This window comes from Balaenoptera musculus, chromosome 15 (assembly GCF_009873245.2).
Source record: "Balaenoptera musculus isolate JJ_BM4_2016_0621 chromosome 15, mBalMus1.pri.v3, whole genome shotgun sequence".
Lineage (NCBI taxonomy): Eukaryota > Metazoa > Chordata > Mammalia > Artiodactyla > Balaenopteridae > Balaenoptera > Balaenoptera musculus.
The window spans coordinates 23442434-23466918 of NC_045799.1; the positions used below are offsets into that span (position 1 = coordinate 23442434).

At 43.2% G+C, this 24485-nt stretch overlaps 1 protein-coding gene across 1 annotated transcript in view; it reads right to left on the reverse strand.

Moving 5' to 3' along the window:
- Positions 1–696: 696 nt before the first annotated feature.
- CNBD2 (cyclic nucleotide binding domain containing 2) overlaps positions 697–24485 on the reverse strand; it is a 61626-nt gene continuing 37837 nt past the window's right edge. Inside the window, exons 9-13 of the mRNA XM_036824330.1 lie at positions 23555–23669; positions 16573–16750; positions 14496–14616; positions 6597–6760; positions 697–1015 (exon numbers count right to left, since the gene is read on the reverse strand). Of these exons, the coding sequence (XP_036680225.1) occupies positions 697–1015; positions 6597–6760; positions 14496–14616; positions 16573–16750; positions 23555–23669 (897 nt within the window). The remainder of the gene's footprint in view (positions 1016–6596; positions 6761–14495; positions 14617–16572; positions 16751–23554; positions 23670–24485) is intronic.

Genomic DNA, 24485 nt, shown 5'->3' on the forward strand with positions numbered 1-24485 from the left:
CCTCGTACCTCCCCCCACGGTCATGCCTCACTCCAGTCTCTGGCAACACCCTTTCATTCTGACAGAGCTGCTTGACAAGCTACTGGCAAACCAGCAGCCTGTGGGCCCAACGCAGCCTACGTATGTGTTCTGTTTGCCTAACACAGTATTTCAAAAACAATTTGAGTTCGTTGCTCACATTTGAAAACCGGTAGGAATCATCTGAAACATTGCGTTTCTGGGTTCTCCTGAAAAATCTAAAGATTGGAAGTGCTGGGCCTGCATTACTTCCTGGCATGGCATCAGCTGACTGGGTCTACGGAGCAGCGGCCCCACCTGGATGGGGAACGTGCGCCCCAGTCCTCACCGTTCCCTGCTGCCTCCCCAGTCCGTCTGCTACACTCCTTGAGATGACCTGCCGGCCTTGCGAGGCATTTGAGTTTGCAACCCCATCTTGCCTCTGTGTCTCCCATCCGTCTCCTCAGATAAGACCCTCCCACTCTGAGGCACCTCCAGTGATTAACCCATCCCCACCCAGCCTCCCAACCGTCCCCTACTCAGGCCCACAAGTGTCCAGAGAGACAGTGCCCCAGGTGCGGCCCCAAACACCTCTCCGGACCCATGGCTCAGCCCCCAGGATCCCCCACTGTAAGCCCCGCAACTCCCATGGTGGTTATTCAGGAAACACGAGGGTCAACCCAACATCTTTTATTGATTCTAAACAAGGACCCCTGCATTCTTATACTGAGGCAGGAGTTCTTGGATTTTGTACCGGGGTGCTATAATGGCTTGGACAATCCTCAATGGGGGGAGGTGTTTCTGGGGTGCCATAAAAATGGGATGATGAGGTTTAGTCTTCTTATCTAAGCTACACAAATCCAGCATCACAGCCTTGGGGCTGTAGATCCCTTTCTTCTTGGGCTGGACTGGGGTGAATGGTGGACACTGGCGAGGCTCCACCAGCAGCCGCATCAGGTCCTTCCGGAAGACATTCCAGCTGTTCTCCTCGAGGAACTTCTGGCACACATCTTCATCGCTGAAGGCAAGGCACAGATGCTGAGGTTCCCACACGAGCCCCTCCAGCCCTGCCTCCTTCCAGTCCCTGAACACACTGAGCCCTGTCCCACCTCCGCGCCTTTTCCCAGACTCTTCCCTCTGCCTCCTTTACCTTTCCGCACTTTCATCACCTAGACCTGCACTATTCCATGTGGTGGCCACGAGCCACATGTGGCTACTGAGTACCTGAAGCGTGAATCTGAATTAGAGGTGTGCTCTGAGTGTAAAATACACACCAGATTTCAAAGACTTAGAACAACAAAAAAAAGAATGAGAATATCTCAATAATTTTTATGTTGATTACATGTTGAAATGATAACATTTTAGATATACTGCATTCAATAAAATATATCATTACAATTAATTTCACCCGTTTCTTTTGATTTCTTATAATGTGGCTACTGAAAATTTTAAATTACGTATGTGATCATTAGCCATCAGGGAAATGTAAGCCAAAGCCACACAGGATACCACTTATGTCCACTAGGATGATGATAATTAAAAAGACGAATAATAATAAGTGTTAATGGGGATGTGGAGATATTGGAGCGAGGGTTCCAATACATTGCTGCCAGGAATGTAAAATGATGCAGCCACTTTGAAAAAACAGTCTAGCAGTTCCTCAAAAGGTTAAAGTTAACTTATGACCCAGGAATTCCACTCCTAAGTATATACCCAAGAGAAATGAAAACATATGTCCACACAAAAACTTGAACAAGAATGTTCATAGCAGCATTACTCATAATAGCCAAAAAGTGGAAACAACCCAACTGTCCATCAGCTGATGAATGGGTAAATAAAAGAGTGGTATATCCATGCACTGGAATATTATTTGACAATAAAAATGAATGAAGTACTGATACATGCTAAAACATGAATGAACCTTGAAAACACTATGTTAAGAAGCCAGTCACATATACATGGTTCCATTTATCTGAAATGTCCAGACAAGGCCACTCTATAGAGATAGAAAGTCCATTGGTAGCTACCTTGGACTGGTCTTGGTGCCCTGGCTCTACTCTGCCCCCTTCCCTCATAGCATGTGAGGGTGAGGAAAGTGGGGGAGGGTGGAATGGGCTCAGGACTCACTGGTTTATTTTCTTCTGAGACCTCAGCAAGGGAAGGGCACACTCAACTTCCACTGACTCACCGGTACTCTCACCTAAGGAGGCAACTCTGATAAATCACTAACACATTAGAGCATTCTTCTGGGTAGATTATATTGACCAGGACAAAATCAACTTTGATTCATAGAGATCAACTTAATATAAAATCTGGAGGTCAGAATGGGCTACAAGTTAGTCCTGGTGGTCTCAGCATTGCCAGCGTCAGCTCCTACCAGCTCATGAGAGCAACTCCATGCTCGATGACATCAGGTTGGTAGCTCAAAACCGGCCATGGCGGTAGTATGTGCACCACAGAAACCAGCAAACACTTCCAATCAGGTTACTTCCCACCTCCCAGACAGCTGCTTGTTCAACATTTCCCAGCACACCACTCGATAGTCTCCAACTAAAAAGTCCCGTTAACTCCCAATTTCTTACATAATAAATAACAATATCTAACTCTGCTTCACACTTACCACGACCAGGCACTTTACACTTGTTAATTCATTTGATCCTCAGGACCACCCCATTTCACAAACACGGAAACTAAGGCTCAGTGGGGCTAAGGAACTCACCAAAACCTATGAGGGGGCAAGCATGTGCTTACAGATTCTTAAGGGGTTTTTTTTTTTTTTTTGGATCCAGAGTCCAAGTTAAGACAGACAAGATTCCACATAACCTCCTGATGCCGATGGCCACACTGATTTCTAGTCTAGTCTTTCACTAAATGGGGCAGCTCTTCTAAAGTCCTCAGCTTCATGCAGCAATTCCAGTTCTACTCTCTGCCTCGCTTGAACTGAAAGTGTCATCTGTCCTTGCAGGATGCAACACTTCAGCCCATGGTGCCCTCAGCCACCACCCCACCCCATGCCTGCCCGGCAATCCAGCACTAGATCACACTCTGTGCTTTGGTTTTAGGCTGCTCTTCATTTGGGCCCTTGGAGATTTCCCTTCTTTCCTGTGAACTCAGCTGTTCATATTCTACATGGGGGAGAGGCTTCAGATAATCTAGCCCGCAGCATCCAGAGGACAGGTGTCTCACTGACTGACTGTGTGATCTTCAGGATGTCACGTCCCCTTTCCTGGGCCTCACAGTCCTCAATTAAAACATGGAGGATTTGAGCTAGATAATGGTTATATTTTCTGCCTGCTTTAGCAGTCTAGAAAACCATGAGTTCAACAATTAATGAATAAGCGAGAATTCTATCTGTCAGCATTGCAGACGATTGCAGCAAAGTGCTGACTGGGCAGCACAGATGCTGAGTGCCCAAACATCTGCCACCCTCAAGTCTACATAAACCTTCTCTGAATTTCAATTCAACCAACATTAACTGACACCCATCATGTACCAGATGTTATGTGAGAAGCTAAGGCTCCTTAAATCCTTTTTTGAGTAGCTATTTTCTAAATAGCTATTTTATATGTTGGTAGTACGCAGGAATCAGAGAATTGGGGCATCGCTGAACTGCAAGGAACCACCAGTGTTTCCCAACTTTCTTTTTTTTTTTTTCACAAAACTGCCCCAATTTGGACCATAGCTACACATCATCTGTTCTTTTATTAATGATCTTTTTAAATTCTACTTAGTTTCTTTTACTTAAGTATTTACTTTGGCTTTGTTCTAAGCAACAAGTTTGTCAAATCATGGGTTTAGTGAGTTAGTCATGTTTTTCTAGTTCATACTAGAATAAATACATAGCTGTTTACAATCCGCGTACCACCTAAAGTCATCTTGTAAGCCTTCTGTGAATATGATCCATACTTCAGGAAACACTGTTCTAGTCTAATTTTCTTGTTTTGTAGATTGGAGTCTGAAGCCTAGAGGAGGGAAAATGACTTATCCAAGGTCATATAGATCCCATGTCAAATTCTTTCATGTGCTTATTGGACACGGCTGAAGCAACTCTACAGATTTGCTTGCCTTCACACCTCCTCTTTCTCAACCACAGAAATCCCTTGCTTCCCACACCTGCCCACAAAACGATGTCTGATCACAGCATCACCACAAGAAAAGAAAAAGGAGGGAGGATGCAAAATTGTACAATCGGTATGATCTCCATTATGAAGCTTTGTGTGCCTGAATGATAAATACCTATTTGGTACACGGCCATGTGGTGAAAAATAAATACTGAAAGGAAATACATAAAATGCTAATTGAGATTGTTGGAGGAATGCAAATGCATTTAAGAAGGTCTTCACCTTCTTAAATGTTCAGCATTTTCCAGTTTTCCCTAATGAGTGTGTCCCATTTATTCATTCACTCACCCAACGTTTATCACACACCTACCATGTGCCAGGTACTGTACAGGTGCTAGAGATGAAAGGTGGATAAAGCCCAATCCCTGCGTTCACGAAGCAATTAACCAAGTGGTGGGGAAAGAACTGTGCAAAAACTACACAGCTCTAAACAGCTGTAATATAACATGGTGTGGCCACTGTGAGAGCTACGTAGGGAGGATTATAAGTGCACAGAAAGGGGTACTTAGCCCAGCCTGGGGTCAGCCATGAAAGGTTTTCTGGAGGAGATGAATCGTAAAGAATGAGAAGAAATTTATCAGAAAATAAAGGGGAGGGGAGCAGGATTGAGGGATGGCATTGCAGGCAGAGGGCCTGCACTGGCAAAGGCAAGTATGTGCAGGTCCAGGAGGCAATCTGCCTGGGTTGCTGGAGTGGGTTAGAGGTGGCAGGAGGTGCTGCAGGGGAGTTGAAGGGTCAGAAAATGAAGGGCCATTTACGTGGCATTGAATCTGCACTGTATCCTACAGGCAGTGAGATACCACTGAAAGGTTTTAAGCAGGAGTTTAACACGGCCAGATTTGGGTTTTAGCAAGAGCAAAGTATGCAGAAAGGATCTGGCAGGGAGAGACCGAGGCAGGGGACCAGCGGTAAGACGGCTACAGGAGTCTCAGCTGGGGATCCCAAAGTGGGGGTGAGGGTGTCAGCCAGGGAGGTGAATGAGATCCACTGGGCTGTGTGAAGAAAACAGTAGGACTTCACTTCCATTTATCTTTGTCTTATTCTTTCTAAAGATCTATTTGTTGCATGTTTATAATATATATGATATATTCGTATAGCAATATATGGACATAATAAATAAAAATAAATTAAATAACATATATTATTTATATCACATACATATTCTAGGGGGTATACACTCAAACACTCTTTAGTAATAGTGGTGTTAGATCAAAACAGTTTTGTGACCAGTGGTCCAGACAATAAATTCGTTTTTACCTAAAAATTAGTGGTTTTTTCCACACTATAAAAGTATTCACTCTGGAAAATTTGGAAACTAGGGAAATATAAAAAGAAATCTTGGGGCTTCCCTGGTGGCGCAGTGGTTGAGAATCTGCCTGCTAATGCAGGGGACACGGGTTCGAGCCCTGGTCTGGGAAGATCCCACATGCCGCAGAGCAACTAGGGCCGTGAGCCACAACTACTGAGCCTGCACGTCTGGAGCCTGTGCTCCGCAACAAGAGAGGTCGCGATAGTGAAGAGGCCAGCGCACCGCGATGAAGAGTGGCCCCCACTTGCGGCAACTAGAGAAAGCCCTCGCACAGAAACGAAGACCCAACACAGCCAAAAATAAATATAAAAATAAATAAATTAATTTTTTAAAAAAAGAAATCTTTTTTATAAAATCTTTCAAGATAAATATTTTTTTAATTATAAAAGTAATATATCATCATTAACAAACATTTGGAGAATAAAGGGAAAAAAACCCACTTGGAATGTCACTACCCTGACAACAACTTTAAAAAGTATATCTTTTTTTCCCCTCATTATAAAAGAAATGCATACTCACTGCAAAACCAATTAAACATCAGAGGAATATATAACTATAACCAGAAAGTCCCTTTTACTCCGACCTTCCAGAGAGAATGACTATTACAAATTGGGCAATACCACAGATATTATCATTTTTGCTCATTTTCCTTCTAGATTTTTCTCATGTAAGTGTTTTACAAAGGCATAGTCATAGTATGTATATATACAGTTTTGTACCCTGTCCTTTTCTTGTAGCACTTTATCACTCATTTACTTATGATTTTTAAATAAAAGTTACTTTCTATCAAGGGAATGTACCACAGTTTTCTAAACTATCCCCCTGGTGTAACACATGTGGGTAAAGGTGGTTGTTTTTCTACTATGAATATGGCGGCTACGAACATCTTAGTGTATGTAGCTTTCCCTATAATTTAGTTACATACAGATAAATTCACAGGTAGACCATTGCTTCAAAGGGTAGGAACAGTTTTGTGGCCCTTGAAACATTATTATCTAAAATTATTATCAAAAGGATTGAGCCAATTTCGAGTGTACCAACAATTATCAGTTTCATTCCACCAGTGTCAGCTTTAGGTATCATCACTTTTTTCTTACTTTTACCAAAATAAGAGGCAAAAAAATTGTTCATTTGATCTCGTGGGAGGTACGCACATTTCAAGCACTGACCTGGGGTACTTGATCTTGAACTTCGACAATTTTTCTATTGTCTTACTGTCAATCAGTTCACAAAACTTCTCTTTCCTAACCCGTATCACCTCAGCTCCCAGGCTCACCAGGATCAAGGGCCGAGTGTCATGCTGGCTCTCCGGGAGGAGGATCTGGTGAAGGCCCTAGAAAAAAGAAGCCCCAGAAAGTTTGAGACCATCCACTTGTACAAGCAGATTTTCAGGGTAGGCAAAACAAGGCCCCGAACAGGAGGTGAATCCATCTGGGGTCATTCAGCAAGTGACGGGGAGAAGTCCACAACTCTTTGCTAATGACATCAAAGTCCTCGGGCTCCTCACATTAGAAGAGCCCTCAAGGCACTTTGTCAGCTGTCCTGCCCATGGGCAGCAGGCTCTGCAAGAGTCGCACTCGCACAGTCGCTTGCCGGGCGACGGCATTTTACAAGCTTTCCCTGGTGTCCGGTCTCGACTCTTCTTTGTGCCAGGCCAGCCCGTCTTCTCTTCCTCAGGACTATGACAGACTGCTCATCCTCCTCTTCTACACCTCCCCTTTTACAGCTGCCACACCCTCCCACACCCCTTCCTCCAGGGCTTCCTTCATAACCGTGTGTCGCCTTAGTTCCTTCCGTCCCTCACAGGCTCTGGGGCCACTGGCAGTCCCTGTGCGGCTCCCGTTGCCCCTCGGGCTCCCTGGCGCGGATTCCTACTCAGTTATATCTGGAAGGGAGATGGAGATCAACAGGCACAGCTTTACAGAGTGCAACCCCCTTTGTAAGGAGACACTCTGAGATGGGGCAAAGCCGGGACCAGAGTCTTTGCTGCTGAAACCCCAATCCAGGGCTCACTCAGCCTCTCGGCTATTAAGACTCAGGCAAAGACGGAAGGGGAGGTCAATGGTCCAGAGCCTACAATGCCCAGCTGTCTTGAGCTTAAGAAGACATCAGCCATAAACCAAGAGCTCTGCTCTATGGAGGCCGTGTGGGATTGAGAATAATCCTGGCTTCGGAAGAAAGATCCATATGTTTACTTGTCATGTGACTTTGGGCAAAGTTATATGTCCCTGGGCCACTGTTTGCTCACCTGTGAAACAGAGGTGAAAATACCTGCCCTGCATGTCTCTGAAGGATTCTCAGTTTGAAAGGAGATGTGAAGTAGGGTTTGGAACAGCTTCCCCTTCCCCGCCCTCACCCACACTACCACCACTGTTTGGGTTCCAGACCTTGAAGAATGACCATCTACTCTGAGCCCTGGCCTTGTCTCTCCTTGGTAAGACTGGAATGGAGATGTGTTGTCTTTCTTATGAAGCTGTTGAGGGTCCCAACAAGGTGGTGTGTGTGAGGATGCTCTGGGAGAGGCGAAGCTCCTCACACTTTAGCTGTGCTCAGTGCGATGGGCGTAAAGGCCCCTCTGACCAGCGCCAGGCCTGGCACAGAAGCCAGATGGCTGCTCTTTAGTCAGCTCCTACTGTGTGGGAGAAACATGCGTGTAGATGTAATCCTCACAACCACCCGGGGATATAGGGATTCTCAGCCTCAGATGTGGAAAACAAGGTTCAAAAAAGGAAATTTACTTGTCAAAGGTCATGTAACTTATAATTACAATAACAATGATGACGACGACGATGATGATGATGATGATGATGATGATGATGATGACGGTGATGATGATGATGACGGTGATGATGATGATGACGGTGATGACAGCATCAGCTAATGCTTAACGAGCCTTCACTAAATCCCAGGCCCTCTTGTAGCTTTGGGGTGTGTTAGCTCATGGAACCCTCACTAGAACCCCATGCGGTGAGTCCTTTTATGATCATCATTTTACAGAGGATGCTGATGAGGTTAAGAAACTTGTCCAACATCATACAGCACGGAAGCAATAAAGCTAGAATTTGAACTCGGATGGGCCTGTCTTTAGAGTCCATGCTTTTAACCACTACACTCCGAGGAAACTGAGGCACAAAGTTAACTAACCTGCCCAAGGTAACAGGACAGAAAGTGGTGGAGCCGGGATTTGAACCAGCCATCTGTCCAGGGCCTCACTGAGGGCAGCACCGTCAGCAGGCACTGTTATCCACCTCCAATCCACCCCACACGTTCCAGCCGGAGTCACATCTTCAAGTAGCTTCCCAAAGCGCCCAGGATAAAACAGAACTCTTCATTGTGGCCACCGAGGCTTTGGCTATCTCACCCTTGTGAGGCTCCTGCCTCGTTTACTCTGTTCCAGCCATGCTGCCCTCCCTTCCAGTCCCCTCAACATGCCAAGCTGCTTCCCGCCTCAGGCTCAACCTGCTCTTCCTCTTTCTGGAACACTCTTCCCCCCAGGTTGTCTGTAGTTTATTCCTTTTGTCATTCAGGTCCCAGCTTAAACATGGCTGCCTCAGAGCAGCCTTCCCTGACCACTCCGTTTAGGAAGACCACCCCCTTCAACGCAGCTTTCTGTTCCATTCCCAACAGCAATTTAAAACTTTCTGTGTGTTTGCTGCTTTATCTGTTTACTGTCTGTGTCCAGACTAGATCATTAGCCTAGCCCCATAAGGGCAAGAATAATGTCAGTTTACTGGCCCACACTGGCACCTTGGGCCATGCTTGGAGCATGATAGAACCTCAAGAAATATCTGCTGAGTGAATGCTCCAACGGAATCATAGAATATTAGAGTCAGAAGCTCACCCAGGTGAATGTCCTCATTTTCTGATGAGGGTACAGATTCAGAGAGGTAAAGTGATTTGCCCAAGGCCACACAGCAAGCTAATTAGAAGCAAAAACTAAAAGATGTGAGGTGGCCCATCTGCCATCTCCCTGCTGCTCTGCCCAGTCTTGACCACGTCTGAGGTCTCAGCCCACCTGTTCCCTGGAGAAGCTGGTTCACCTACACCCCCTGGCTCAAAAGCTGGGTCTCTTTACTCCAGGCCCCAAGCTCTGCTGTTTCCAGTGCCGACTCAGCTCTACACTCCTGCCTCCAAAGGAAAATGTGATCTCCTACCTCCTGGTAGGTGAATACAGTCACAGCTGTTACCATTCATTCTCCTGCAAATGAAGCCAGGGCCTTGAAAGCAGGGAGAACAGAATTTTACCAAAGGCACATCACAGGCATTTTCTTCAACAGGATCATGTTAATGAATATTTGGTGGTGGGAGTTTCTCTGCCCTGGGTCCTGTGTGGTGAACGAGGCAGTCAGGGCCTTGCTCCGAGCCTTCCAGGATTGCTTAGAGAATCAAGTCCCAAGTCCCTCTTGTTCCATCTTCCACAGCCTCCCGCTCCTGTCACTCTCCACCAGAGTGGGCAACGCCTTGTCTGCCCTGGGGTTCCTCCATGCACCCAGGGCACCAGGCATCCCGGCTCCTCCGCGGGCAGCCCACGAGGCTGCATGCACGGCAGGTGCCTGGCCTCAGGTGGCCTGTGTCCAGTACTGAGCACCTCACTCTGAGACACCGAAACTGCAGGGAAATGGAAGTGAGAAGGCTGGAAACTATATCACATGAAGACTGAAGGAATGGAGGAATGTTTTCCCTGCGTAAGAAAATAATTAACGGGGCACAGATGCTGAATGAAAAACAAAACAGCATTCTTTAAATACCTAAGAGGCCACCACGTGGCAAGGAAGCTGATTTCTGTTTGTTCTTGGGGGGATGGGTAAGCGGGGGTCGGAGCTAGTTAGAAATTGTAGGAGGCAGAGTTTTACTGAGCAAAAGTAAGAGCTGCTGAAAAGCTCGGCAATATTCACTCAGTATTGACCGAGGGCTGTGCTAGGGCCTGGGGCCCCAGACAGTGCTGGGCTGACCTCCCTGCCTCGGGGGGCGCACAGGCCAGAGCAGGAGCGCTAAGAGCTCCGCACGGCACAGGGTGAGGACCCTGGAGATTCATGGCAACAACGAGGACCACACCTCAGAAGACAGTCCCCCCACCTCCAGGAAGACTGAGGCACATCGCTACCCACCAGGAGGCCTCGTGCCCTCCCCGTACAGCTCACCCGCCCACCCAGCGCCAGCACCTATGGCCCAGCCCCCACAGTGGTCAACTCATGGCCAAGCTTGTTTCACCCATACATCCCCCCTCCACTATTGGATAATTACTTTTTTTTTTAAGATTTTTTTTTAAGGGAACCATTTTTAAAGTCTTTACTGAATTTGTTACAATACTGTTTCTGTTTAATGTTTTGGTTTTTTGGCTGCGAGGCATGTGGGATCTTAGCTCCCCGAGGATCGAACCCGCAGCCCCTGCATTGGAAGGTGAAGTCTTAACCACTGGACAACCGGGGATGTCCCTGGATAATTACTTTTTTAAAAAATTAATTAATTAATTTTATTTATTTATTTTTGGCTGCATTGGGTCTTCGTTGCTGTGAGCACACTTTCTCTAGTTGCGGCGAGCGGGCTCTAGAGCGCAGGCTCAGTAGTTATGGCACATAGGCTTAGCTGCTCCACAGCATGTGGGATCTTCCTGGACCAGGGATCGAACCCATGTCCCCTGCATTGGCAGGCGGATTCTTAACCACTGCACCACCGGGGAAGTCCCATGGATAATTACTTTTTAATAGACTTCTTTTTTTTCCTTTTGTATGTCCTTTATTTTTTCTTATTGTTCAACACTTTCAGATTCAGGTTTCAGATTCAGATTCTGGCTCTGTGAGTTCCTGACATACATTTACCAGATTTCCATGAGTAATGGAACTCTCTCTATTCATGCACATATATTTATTGAAATTTTAATAACTGACAGTCTCTGTGCTGGGTTCTGAGACAATCCCTACTATAGAGATGCATATAGATCACTGAGGAAAATATACAAGTTCACAGTCACAGTCACTGTAATGACTTCATGAATAGACTCTTCTTTAGAACAGTTTTAGATTTAACAGAAAAACTGAGAAGATAGTACAGAGTTCCCATATACCCTGCCCTCGGTTTCCTGTTAAGATCTCACATTAACTGTGATACCTTTGTTACAATTAATGAACTAATATGGATACATAATCAATAACTGATGCCAACGAGTTATTTGGATTTCCTTTTTCTCTTCCACAGTCCTATCCAGGACACAGCATTACATTTAATTGTCATGTCCCTTTAGGCTCCTCTTGGCTGTGGCACTTTCTCAGACTTACCTTGTTCATGATGATCTTGACAGTTTTGAGGAGTACCGGTCAGGTATTTCTTGGGTCGCCCCACTATTAGAATTTGTCTGATTTTTCTCACAATTAGACTGGGGTTATGGGTTATTGGGAAGAGGACCGCAGCATGCCATTTTCATCACACCACATCCCACTTTTATCATCTCATATTAAGGGGACATACTATCAGCATGATTTATTACTGTTGATCTTGGCCTTGATCACCTGAGTGAGGAAGCACTGCTCACTCAATGGTTTTTCCTCTGTGAAATTATTCTTTTTTTCCTCCTTTCTATCATGTACTCTTTGGAAGGAAGTCACTATGTGCAGCCCACACCTAAGGAGCAGTGAGTTATATACCCTCTCTTTTAGGGCAGAGTGTCTACATAAATTATTTGGAATTCTTCTGCATGGGAGATTTGTCTTTTCTCCCCTGTTTATTAATTTATTCATTATTTATGCATTATATCAGTATGTACTTACAGATGTTTGTTTGGTACTTTGGGTTATAATCCAATACTACTTTATTTAGTTGTTCAGATTGTTCCAGCTTTGGCCACTGGGAGCTCTTTCAGTTGGCCCCTGTGTTCCTTTGATACGCCCACTCCCATCAATGTAGGGATTTTCTCCCCAGCACATCCTTACTTCCTGGCACTACAAAAGGCTCCAGGCTCACTCGTATATATCTTGTCCTGGTTCTAGACTCAACCAAAGAGCCCTTGTTTCTCTTGAAGAATGGTGTTAGGAACCAGGATCTGGGCACTATGTGTGCTCTTTGCTACTGGTGTGTCATTTCTTTTAGGTCCTGTCGGCTAACAGAGCAAAAGATACATGTTTATACATATATCTATAAATATTTCTTTATGGAACCATCTGTATCTGTATTAAGACAGACATAAGCTCACATGATGTCTGCAGCTCTAACCCACTACCGCATGGCTCATTCTAGCCTCCTCCCCTTGCACATCTGTATATTTCCACTCCAATGGTGAAAAACCTGGCTCCTACCCTCTGCCATTCATTTACTTAATTGATACATTTCAGTATACACGTATAGCAGTATCAGAATTGTTAATCCACACACCCACGGAAAAAACTTTGTCATAGAGTACAATGCTCATGTGCAGTTCCTTTTGTTTTCAGTCTTAGAAACTCTACTCGTCTCCACCGTTACTTAGGTCAGCACCTTTCTCTCCCATCCTCTTCACTGAAGTTGTTTCATAGATTTGTAATATTGTTAGATTCCCTCCTCAGTCTGCATTTCTTCCTGGGGGATCCCCCTCCCCACCTCCTAAATGATTTTTGTTGTTACAAATTGCATACATTAAGGTACACTCTGTGCTGTAAAGTTCCATGGGTTTTGACAAATGCTTAATGTTTTGTATCCACCATTACAGTAATTATAGAGTAATTTTATTGCCCTAAAAATCCCCTGTGCTTTACTTATTTATCCCTCCTCCTGAATTCCAAACCTCTGGTGACCATTTTACTATCTCCATTTTTTTGCCTTTTCCAAAATGTCACATAATTAGAATCATACAATACTTAATCTTTTCATACTGGCTTCTTTCCCTTAGAAATATTCATTTAGGGAATTCCCCGGTGGTCCAGTGGTTAGGATTCTGGGCTTTCACTGCTGGGGCCGGGTTCAGTCCCTGGTTGGGGAACTAAGATCCCACAAGCCATACTTGGTGCAGCCAAAAAAAAAGAAATATTCATTTAATTTTGCCATGTCTTTTCATGGTTTCCTAGCTAATTTCTTTTTATTGCCAAATAATATTTCATTGTATGGATTTATCAGTTTGTTTATATTCACCTTTCCATACAAATTTTAGCATCAGTTTTTCAATATCCACAAAATAACTTGCTGGGATTTTGATTGGGATTGCATTGAATCTACACATCAAGTTGGGATAAACTGACATGTTAACAATACTGAGTCTTCCAATCCACGAACATAGAATATTTCTCCATTTATTTAAATCTTCTTTGAATTTTTTCATTATAGTTATATAGTTTTCTGCATAGAGATCCTGAACATATTTTGTTAGATTTATACCTAAGTATTTCATTTTTTGTTACTATTGTAAATGACATTGTGTTTTTTATTTCAAATTACAATTGTTCATTGCCTTATACGCTGTGACCTTGCTATAATCATTTATTAGTTCCAGGAAATTTTATTTGTTCTTTTTTGTTGTTGTTGTTGTTTTGTTTTTTTGATTCTTTACAATTGTCTATATAGACAATCATGTCATCTGCAAACAAAGACAGCTATATTTTTTCCTTCCCAATCTGTATGTGTTTAATTTCCTTTTCTTAATGCACTAACTAGGACTTCCAAAACAATGTTGAATAGGAGTAGTGAGAAGGGACATCCTTCCCTTGTTCCTGGATTATTTTAAAGCAAGTCCCAGATGTCACATCATTTTATCTGTAAATATTTGGATATGTATCTCCTAAATATAAGGACTCTTTATTATTTATTTATTTATTTATGGCTGCCCTGCGTGGCATGTGGGATCTCAGTTCCCCAACCAGGGATAGAACCCATGCCCCCTGCAATGGAAGTGTGGAATCTTAACCACTGGACCGCCAGGGAAGTCCCATAAGGACGCTAAAAAACATAACCACAATACCATTATCATATCTTAAAAAAATCAACAACATTCCTTAATATCACCGAATTTAGAACAGGATGATTTTAAACATTTACTCTCATTACTTAGCACCCCCAGCCCTCCGTGTTACATACTCTATTGTGAACAAGGCTCTCTGCACACTTACCAAGATTTCTCCTTGCTCCACGGTGTGGATCTTCATGTAGGCCCCCACTGCAGCCTCCTTGGGGAGATCACCATACTTCGTATCAATCATGGGACACTCGATGAAATGAGGACACCTGGATCTGAAATTTGACACCTTGTTAAAGATAACTCATTTGTAACACAGCCAGTTCATGAAGCCCTGGATAAGCAGCCCCCACTCAACTGCATATTGAGATCATCCCTCCCTTCTCCCAGGTGGTGAGAAAACAGAAAATCAAGCCCCAGGACAGACCGACTGTCAGGACTTGGAGAGGTTTAATAGGGAGAAGACATGCAGCTGAGCCAGGCCTGATGGGTGAGAAGTCTAGGCTGGCTGACTTAATGCTCAGCACAAGGAAGGGATTTCTAAGTCAGAGCTGTCTAAAAATGGAACAGGCTACTTTGAGAAAGCGTAAGCTCTGTCCCCCTGGGGACACAGCAGAGGTTGGGGCTCTTCTTGACAGGCAGGCAGAGAAGAGATGGCTTCATTTGTTTGTTTACAAAAACGGGTTTCCCTGGGTGATCTGTAGACTCGGTACTTTGTTCACGTTGGAGTGATTTTTACACAGGCAATCCTGTTGTACTTTCTTTGGTCTCAGGCTAGGTAGAAGGAAGAGACAAAATATGCTATCTGGATTAGAGGCAGGGAAAAGATTATTCATCAGCTGAGAACATAGCTGAACTCACCCAATATATACACAAGGTAGGCTTCCATTCTTGCCTCCCAGGACATGCCCAGCATATGTCTTTTATTTTTTACTGTGGGGACAGCCTGTCCCCTTTTCCCTCACTATTTACAGCAGAGAAACTAAGTCTGTTCCATCTCTACCTTCAGAAGAACTAGGAATGGGATTTCAAACACTGGATCCTTTGGAAAGAGTATCCATCAGAGGTAGAAACAACAAAGCAACCACGGGGTGCTCATTATGGAGGCAAGCAGGCTGGAAATGTTAACAGGCAAAGGATTCCAGTGAAGTGGTACCCAGGGCACCAGGGAGATTGTGACACTGATGCCATAATTAGTAGGATATTTTCACTTCATATGTAATGAAGGGGCGGGCACTGAGCTGCCTCTAGGTCAGTGTCCCTTCCTCTCCAGGAAAGGCAAAAAGCACAGCCTTCATTGTGCATCCACCTTGTTTCTGTCATGATGATCATACCAGATAGCAAGACTGAGCCCTAACAAGCTGCTCAGGTCTGAATCCTGACTCTGCCACTTTCTATCTGTGTGACCTTGAATAAGTAACTTAATCTCTCCCTGTACCTTGGTTTTCTCACCTGGAAGATGTGAGTGATAATAGCAGTACTTACCTTGCAGGGTTGTTGGGAGAATTAAATTAGATAATCCAGTACCAGGCACAGAGTCATTTCCATAAGTGTTAGCTATAATTATCATTATCTCATTTAACTGCTGGTTTACAACAAACCTGAGACTTAGGTGCTGTTAGCTACAGACCAGGAAACTGAGACTTAGAGAGGTCAAGTCCCTTGCACAGGGACACAGAGCTAAAATAAGTGGCCAAGCCAGGATTGGAACCCAGATTGGACTGACTCCAAAGCACTTATCTACTGCCTCCCTTAAATGAGCAGACTTTTCTTAAGAAGCTCAGAGTCAAGGAGATATGGGGATGTATGTGTATGTATAGCTGATTCATTTTGTTATACAGCAGAAACCAACACACCATTGTAAAGCAATTCTACTCCAATAAAGATGTTTAAAAAAAAAAAAAGCTCAGAGTCAAAAAGGCCCAGTGATATACAGACAGAATGTCAACACCAAACACTGCGTCCTGCCCCTTCTTCTTCAGATGGGTTCCCTGAGAAAGGAAGCAGCCACCACCTAAAGGGGCCCTGTGGGCTGGAGGCAGGGGAGGCAGCCCCCATATCAAACCCAGGACCTCCGTAGGCTGCCGTCTGCACACATCCCAACCTTTGGGGTCAAGCTGTGATTGCTACCTCCGCCCCCTCCCCAGCATCCCTGACATTCTGCCCTGTAAGTTATATCCCCCTTTTCAACCAGAATCTGGACCCTTCTATCTGTCAAGGGCAAAGCTTACTTGATCTTTGAGCCCAAGGTCTTTGGGAGAGTATTTCCTGAGGTTTTAATCTTCCTACTGAAGCTGGATCCCTGTTGCTCCTGGGCTTTCCGGAGATGCAGAAGTTTCAGAAAACTAAAATCCTGTACAGGATATGACCTGATCTGGAATTCCTTAAATCTCTCCACAGGAGACAGATCTGTTAGAGAAAGCACAGGAAAACACATTAATGGGTCTTTGCACACATGAGGGTTGTACTGGAGGTGTCTGGAGGTATATCACAATCTCCTGTGTGGCTAGTCTGATGCACAGGGGAATTAAGAAAAACAGGAAAGAAAAACACTGTGGCTTCCACTATTGTCCCTCTGTGCCAGGTCCTGAGCGAGAGCCTTTACAACCATTACATCTAGACAAATGTCATTAGCCTTATTTAACAGAGAAAATGAGAAGCAGAGTTTAACACCCAGGAAAGGGCTGAAGCGTGTATTTGAACTCAGGTGTTTCTGATTCAAAGCTCATGTCTTTCCATTAACAGATCACATTTTTCTGGGCTTTCAAACCGGGACTGGGGGCAGGAGCAGCAATAGAAAATAAATGGATGGCCAGCCATAGAACCTTGGACAAGTCTCAATCTCCTGGAATCCTCCTAGGACTACTGTAAGCATTACAGATAAAGTATGTGATATGCCTAACACAGTGCCTGGAACATAATAGGTCCTCTGTGAGCATTATTAAAAAGATCTCCAAGATGGGGCTTCCCTGGTGGTGCAGTGGTTAAGAATCCGCCTGCCAATGCAGGGGACATGGGTTCAAGCCCTGGTCCGGGAAGATCCCACATGCCGCGGAGCAACTAAGCCCGTGCGCCACAACTACTGAGCCTGTGCTCTAGAGCCCACGAGCCACAACTACTGAGCCCATGTGCCACAACTACTGAAGCCAGCGTGCCTACAGCCCATGCTCCACAACAAGAGAAGCCACTGCAATGAGAAGCCCATGGACCGCAACAAAGAGTAGCCGCCGCTCGCCGCAACTAGAGAAAGCCCACGCGCAGCAACGAAGACCCAACACAGCCAAAAATAAATAAATAAATAAATATATTAAATTAAAAAAAAAAATCTCCAAGATGGGAATTCCCTGGTGGTGCAGTGGTTAAGAATCTGCCTGCCAATGCAGGGGACACGGGTTCGAGCCCTGGTCCGGGAAGATCCCACATGCCGTGGAGCAACTAAGCCCGTGCGCCACAACTACTGAGCCTGTGCTCTAGAGCCCATGAGCCACAACTACTGAAGCCCATGCGCCACAACTACGGAAGCCCATGCACCTAGAGCCTGTGCTCCGCGACAAGAGAAGCCACCGCAATGAGTAGCCCCCACTCACCGCAACTAGAGAAAGCCCGTGCGCAGCAACGAAGACCCAATGCAGCCAAAAAAATAAATAAATAAAATAAATTTTTTTTAAAAATAAAAAGATCTCCAAGAGAATACCACTCAGAAACACTATGCTGAGTGAAAGGAACCAGATACAAAAGAGTACATACTATATGACTCCATTTACATGAAATCCTAGGAAAGACAAATGTAACCTATAGTGATGGAAAGCAGATCAGTGGTTGCCCAGGGCCAGGGGTGAAGGATAGGGATTGACTGGGAAGGGGCACAAGGGAACTTCTGGGGGTGATGGAAATGTTCTATAACTTGATTGTGGTGGTTACAACAGATGTAAATTTGTTAAAATTCATTGAACTACACACTTTAAATGTGTGTCTTTTATTGTACGAAAATGAAACCTTAATGATATTGATTTAAAAAATAGATCTTCTGGGAGTTCCCTGGTGGACTAGTGGTTAGGATCCTGGGCTCTCACTGCCGTGGCCTGGGTACAACCCCTGGTCAGGGAATGGAGATCCCACAAGCTGTGCAGCACGACCAAAAAAAAAAAAAAAAAAACCTCTCCAGTGTTAGTATTAAAATTAATGTTAATAGAAATAAACTCAAACTACACAAGGAGTAGGCCTAGAAAAACAAAGCATATATAAAAAAGCCCTAAGTACAACCTATTTAGAAGGCATTTTAGCAATACTTATCAACATTTTAAATGTGCATAGCCAGTACACACTGGACTAATTACTTGATCCAGTAATTCTAAGAATTTATCCAATATGTTTTTGTGCACAAGTATGCAAAGATAAACACACCAGGAAATTCACCACAGTAGGGTAATAGTGAAAAATTGGAAATAACCCAAAATATCTGTAAAAGGTAATTGGTTTAATTGTGGTATATCCATACAAGAGAATAAAACTCAGCTATTAAGAACCATAGATCTACACTTCTGCTTCCAGCCAAACAGAGTAACAAGGACTACTCTCCCACCTGAAACTAATAAAATACTGGGCTAAGTACATGAAAAAAGTGGCTTTCATGACACTGGGCATCAGGCCATGAAGAACCATTATCCCTGCAAGATAGTAAACAAATGGCCTGAGCCCTACTATTGCCCCAGCCGACCACCTGGAGACCTTCTGGGCAATGGTGCAGGAAAGGGAAACCCAGAAGGAGCTCGGCAATCTCTCTGAATTAATGAGATAGAAGTGAGTCCAGGGAAGACAAGGCAGCTGGAGTTCACAGAGCAGAGTCCCAGAGAGGAGAGAGTTGCACAGAGAGAGAGAACTCTGAAGATCTTCCGAGGGTCCCCTTCAGTCTCAGCTGAGTACTGAGCAATACATGAATGATGTTAGGAAACCACCAGTGGTTAGGCAGCCACTAAGATGGCCCTCAGTGATTCCCACCTCCTGATGGCCACACATTTGTGTACTATCCTCCCGTTAAGTGTGGGCTGGATTTGATTCTAATAAATAGAATATAGCAGAAGTGATGGGATGTCACTTTTGAGGTTAGGTTTAAAAGACTGTGGCTTCTGCCTTGGGTATACTCTGTGTTGCTCTCTCTCACTCCTGGGGAAGCAAGCTGCCATGTCATAAAACAGCCCTGTAGAGACACCCACAAGGTGAGGGACCAAGGTTTGCAAACAGCCACATAAGTGAACTTGGAAGTGGGTCCCTCTCAAGTGAGTCTTCAGATGAGACCACAACCCTGGCAGACAGCTGCAACCTCACGACAGAACTTGAGCCAGAGGCAGCTGGCTAAGCCATGCTCAGATTTCTGACCCATAGAAACTGAGAGATAATAAATATTGTTTTAAGTCACTAAGTTTTGGGATAATTTGTTATGCAGTAATAGATACAAAAATACTACCCAAGGCTGGGGAAAGAACCACCCAAAATGTTTAGAGGGATAAATAATCAGAGTTCACACAGGACCAGAAATAGTTCCTATTCTCAATAGCTAGAATAGAAAGCCTCACAAGTCGTGGGCACCTGTGGAATATTCAGAATGGCTTTGTCTCATGAATGGGGCAAAATTAGCTCTAGATTAAACACTGCTCTGATCTTACCTACCAAAGCCTAAATACTAGTCTTTAAAAGATCAAAATATTTCCAAGTAACTTACCTGCATCCCAGAGCAAATCTCAAAAATATTTACAGGAATTTTTAAATATGCAGCACCCAAAATTCACAGTTTCTAGCATTCTGTGAAAACTTACCAACCATGCAAAGAAGTAGGAAAATATGAACCATATAAAGAGAAAAAAACAATAAACTGAAACTGACCCAGAAATCACACAGATAACAGAATTAGTATGCAAGGACATTAAAATAGTTATTATAATTGTATTCCAAAGAGGAAATTGTGTGTATATTAAGCAGAGACATGGAAATTATTTAAGAAAAAAAAAAAGACCCAAATCAAACTTCTAGATATGAAAACTGCAAGGTCTGAAATGAAAAATACATGGATGGGATTAATAGCAGATTAGACAATGCAGAAGAAAGACTACTGAACTTGGAGACATAGCAATAAAAATGATCAAAAATGAGAGAAGACAACAACAAAAAATAATAGAGCATCAGTGAAACAACTTCAAGCAGTCCAATATACATGTGATTGGAGTCCTCAAAGTGGAGGAGAAAGAAGGAAAGATAGAAAAAACATTTTTTTAAATAATGGTCAAAACATTCCAAATCTGATAAAAAATATAAACCCAAAGATCCAAAAAACTAAATGAACCCCAGGCACAGAAACATGACAAAAATTTTGCAAAGGCACAGTGTGACCAAATTGTTTAAAACTACTGATAAAGAGAAAAATTTTAAACCAACCAGGGCAGGGCAGTGGTGATCACTCTACCATGTACAGAAATATCAAATCACTATGTTGTGCACCAGGAACTAACATAGTGTCGTGGGTCAATTACCCTTCAAAAATAAACAAGCTCATAGAAAAAGAGATCAGATTTGTGGTTACCAGAGGCAGGGGGTAGGGCAGAGGGGGAATTGGATGAAGGTGGTCAAAAGGTACAAACATCTGGGGCTTCCCTGGTGGCGCAGTGGTTAAGAATCCACCTGCCAATGCAGGGGACACGGGTTCAAGCCCTGGTCCAGGAAGATTCCACATGCCGCGGAGCAACTAAGCCCGTGCACCACAGCTACTGAGCCTGCGCTCTAGATCCTGTGAGCCATAACTACTGAGCCCGTGTGCCACAACTACTGAAGCCCGTGTGCCTAGAGCCCATGCTCTGCAACAAGAAAAGCCACCGCAATGAGAAGCCCACACACCGCAACGAAGAGTAGCCCCCGCTCGCCGCAACTAGAGGAAGTCCACGGGCAGCAATAAAGACCCAACGCAGCCAAAAATAAATAAATAAAAAATTTTTTAAATTTTTTAAAACGGTACAAACATCTACTTATAAGATAAATACTAAGTAATAGAGATGTAATGTACAACATGATTAATATAATTAACCCTGCTGTATGTTATATACAAAAGCTATTAAGAGAGTAAATCCTAAGAGTTATCACAAGAAAAATTTTTTTTCTTTTTTCTTTTGTATCTATGTGAAACGATGGATGTTCACTAAACTTATTGTGGTAATCACTTCATGATGTATTTAAGTCAAATCATTATGCTGTATACCTTAAACTTACACAGTGCTGTATGTCAATTATATTTCAATAAAACTGGAAGAAAAGAGAACAGCCATAGCAAAAAGGCATTATTATGTACAAAGGATATACAAAGTTATGCAAAGAGATTATACAAAGATAAGAAGGTTGGCAGACTTCTTATTGAAAACAATGCAAGCCAGAAGACAGACTTTAATGCAAATCTTTAAAATATTGAGCAAAAAAAAAACAACAAAAAAACCCCTGTTAACCTTGAATTCTATACCCAACAAAAAATTTCTTTTAAAAATTAAGACAAAATCATTTTTAGACATAGAAAAGCTGAAAGAAATGTTAAAGGAAATACTTTGGGCAGAAGGAAATTGTACAATGGAAATCTGGACCCATACAAAGGCATGAAGAACATCAGGAATGGTACCACATAGGTAAATATAAAATACTTTTGTTCTTATTATTTAAATATATTTAAAAGATAATTGTTTAAAGCAAAAGTGACAACTGTGTATTTTAAGGTTTTTAAAATATGTGAAGGTAGAATATTTGACAGTAGCCCAAAATCTGAGAAGGGAGAAATGGAAGTATATTGTCATAAGGTTCTGATTCTGTATGTGAAGTGGCATAATATCACTTGAAGGTAGCCTGTGATAAGTTAAAGGTATGTTCAACAAACTATAAAGCAACCACTAAAATAAAAGAACAAAGAGTTAGAGCTAATAAGCCAACAGAGAAAATGAAATGGAATCATACAAAATAGTCCAAAAGAAGGCAGGGAAGAAAAAGAATGTATTTAATACCACTGAACTGTGTGCTTAAAAATGGTTAAGATAGTAGGGGCTTCCCTGGTGGCGCAGTGGTTGAGAATCTGCCTGCCAATGCAGGGGACACGGGTTCGAGCCCTGGTCTGGGAAGATCCCACATGCCACGGAGCAACTAGGCCCGTGAGCCACAACTACTGAGCCTGCGTGTCTGGAGCTTGTGCTCCGCAACTAGAGAGGCCACGATAGTGAAAGGCCCGCGCACAGCAATGAAGAGTGGCCCCCGCTTGCCGCAACTAGAGAAAGCCCTCGCACAGAAATGAAGACCCAACACAGCCGAAAATAAATAAATAAATAAATAAATAATAAAAATAAAGGAATTCCTTTTAAAAAAAAAATGGTTAAGATAGTAAATTTTACGATATGTGTATTTTGCCATAGTAAAAAAAAAAAAAAAATGGGGGGGGGGAAATGTGTGGGATGTAGCTTTTTCTCTGGTGGATTAGCAATGGAAAAGAGAGGAAAAAAGAATTGACATGAGAAGAGAGCTGAAATTTACTGAGCACCTCCCAGGCCCTGTGCACACATGATCTGATTCAGCGCTCCTAGTAACCTGTGTGATGATGACAGTGAACATCTACTATATACTAATGCATCTAGGTAGTGTTCTAAGAGCATTTTATATTCATTTGCTTAATTTTACAACAAGCCTATGAGGCAGGGACCATGAGTCATATTTTACAGACTCTGAGGGCATTGGTGCGCAGGGACACGGAATCACTTGCCCAGTATCCACACAGCTAGTAAGAGAAGGACCCTGAATTCAAACATAGTTTGGCCCTGGGCCTATGCTCTTAACCACGACACCAGCGACAGACCCCAAGACACCAGGCCCAGAGGCTTGAGTACTCACCAAAACCACCCTGCTAATCAGTGGTATTCAAACCTGGCTCTGTCTAGCTCCAAGCTCTCTTTTTTCCACCCCTCTCCCTGGGAGAACCTGAAGCAAAGGGGAAAGGCTGAAATTGGCTGCAGGGGTGGGCAGGAGCCTCACCTCGGAGGGCCACGTGGACCCGGTTTCCACAGCTGGTAGAAGAAGGATGTCTATCCTGCCAGGCCTTTCCAGCTCTAGATTTCTAAGATTTTGTGGACCAGGCACTGAGAACCCGCAGGATCAGGCACCCCCTGCCGTGCTGCGGGCTGCCGGATGTGGATGTTGGCTTACCCTTGAGGTGGGTGTTGGGAGGTCTGTCGTCTATCAGCTGCAGGTGCTGCCAGATCCACTTGTGGTAGAAGGGCGAGGTCGCAAGGTTTATCAACTGCAGTACTTCACAGCTGCCCTGCACACACGTCAAGAGACACAAGCAGAAGGGTCAACCCCAGCTCCAGGTAGGCTAGGCTTTGAAGATAAGCTCTCTTTTGTTTTACTTACTTAATGCAAGTGGTTTCAGGTCCTTTTTAAAAATGAAAATGTTATCTATTCATCATAAAAAATTCAAATAGCTAAAGAGGCATGAGAACTAAAAAAACAAAAAATCACCATTGAGGATGTTATTGGGACAATTGGTGAAATTGATTATGGACTATAGATTATATATTATATCAATGTTAAATTCCTAGATTTCAAAAATTATTCTGTGGTTAATTTCTGATCTTAGAAAATAATCACTTAAGTATATAGGGGTAAATGAATATGATGAATGATACTTAACTCTCAAATGATTCAGGCAGGAAAAAAATATACATATATATAAAAGCAAATGTGGCAAAATGTTAATAATTGTTGAAGCCAGGTTAGGGTTATACAGGAATTCTTTGTACTGTTCTTGCAAATTTTCTGTAAATTTAAAATCATTCCAAAACTAAAAGTTTAAAAAATATTCAAATCAAACAAAGAAGAACATAGAGAAAGTTAAAACTATGTTAATCCTAACACCCAGAAATAACAAGGGTAACACTTTGGTGAATATTATTTCAAACTCTTCTCTCTAAGCATATAAGATGTATAAATACAATTTTTCATAAATAAGTCCTTTTATGTAAAACAGACTCTTGTAACCTTTTTAAAAGCTCAATAATATATCAAGAACATCTTTTTATGCCAAGCAATATGGTTCTATGCTATTGTTTTTAATGATTGCATATTATTCTATGTA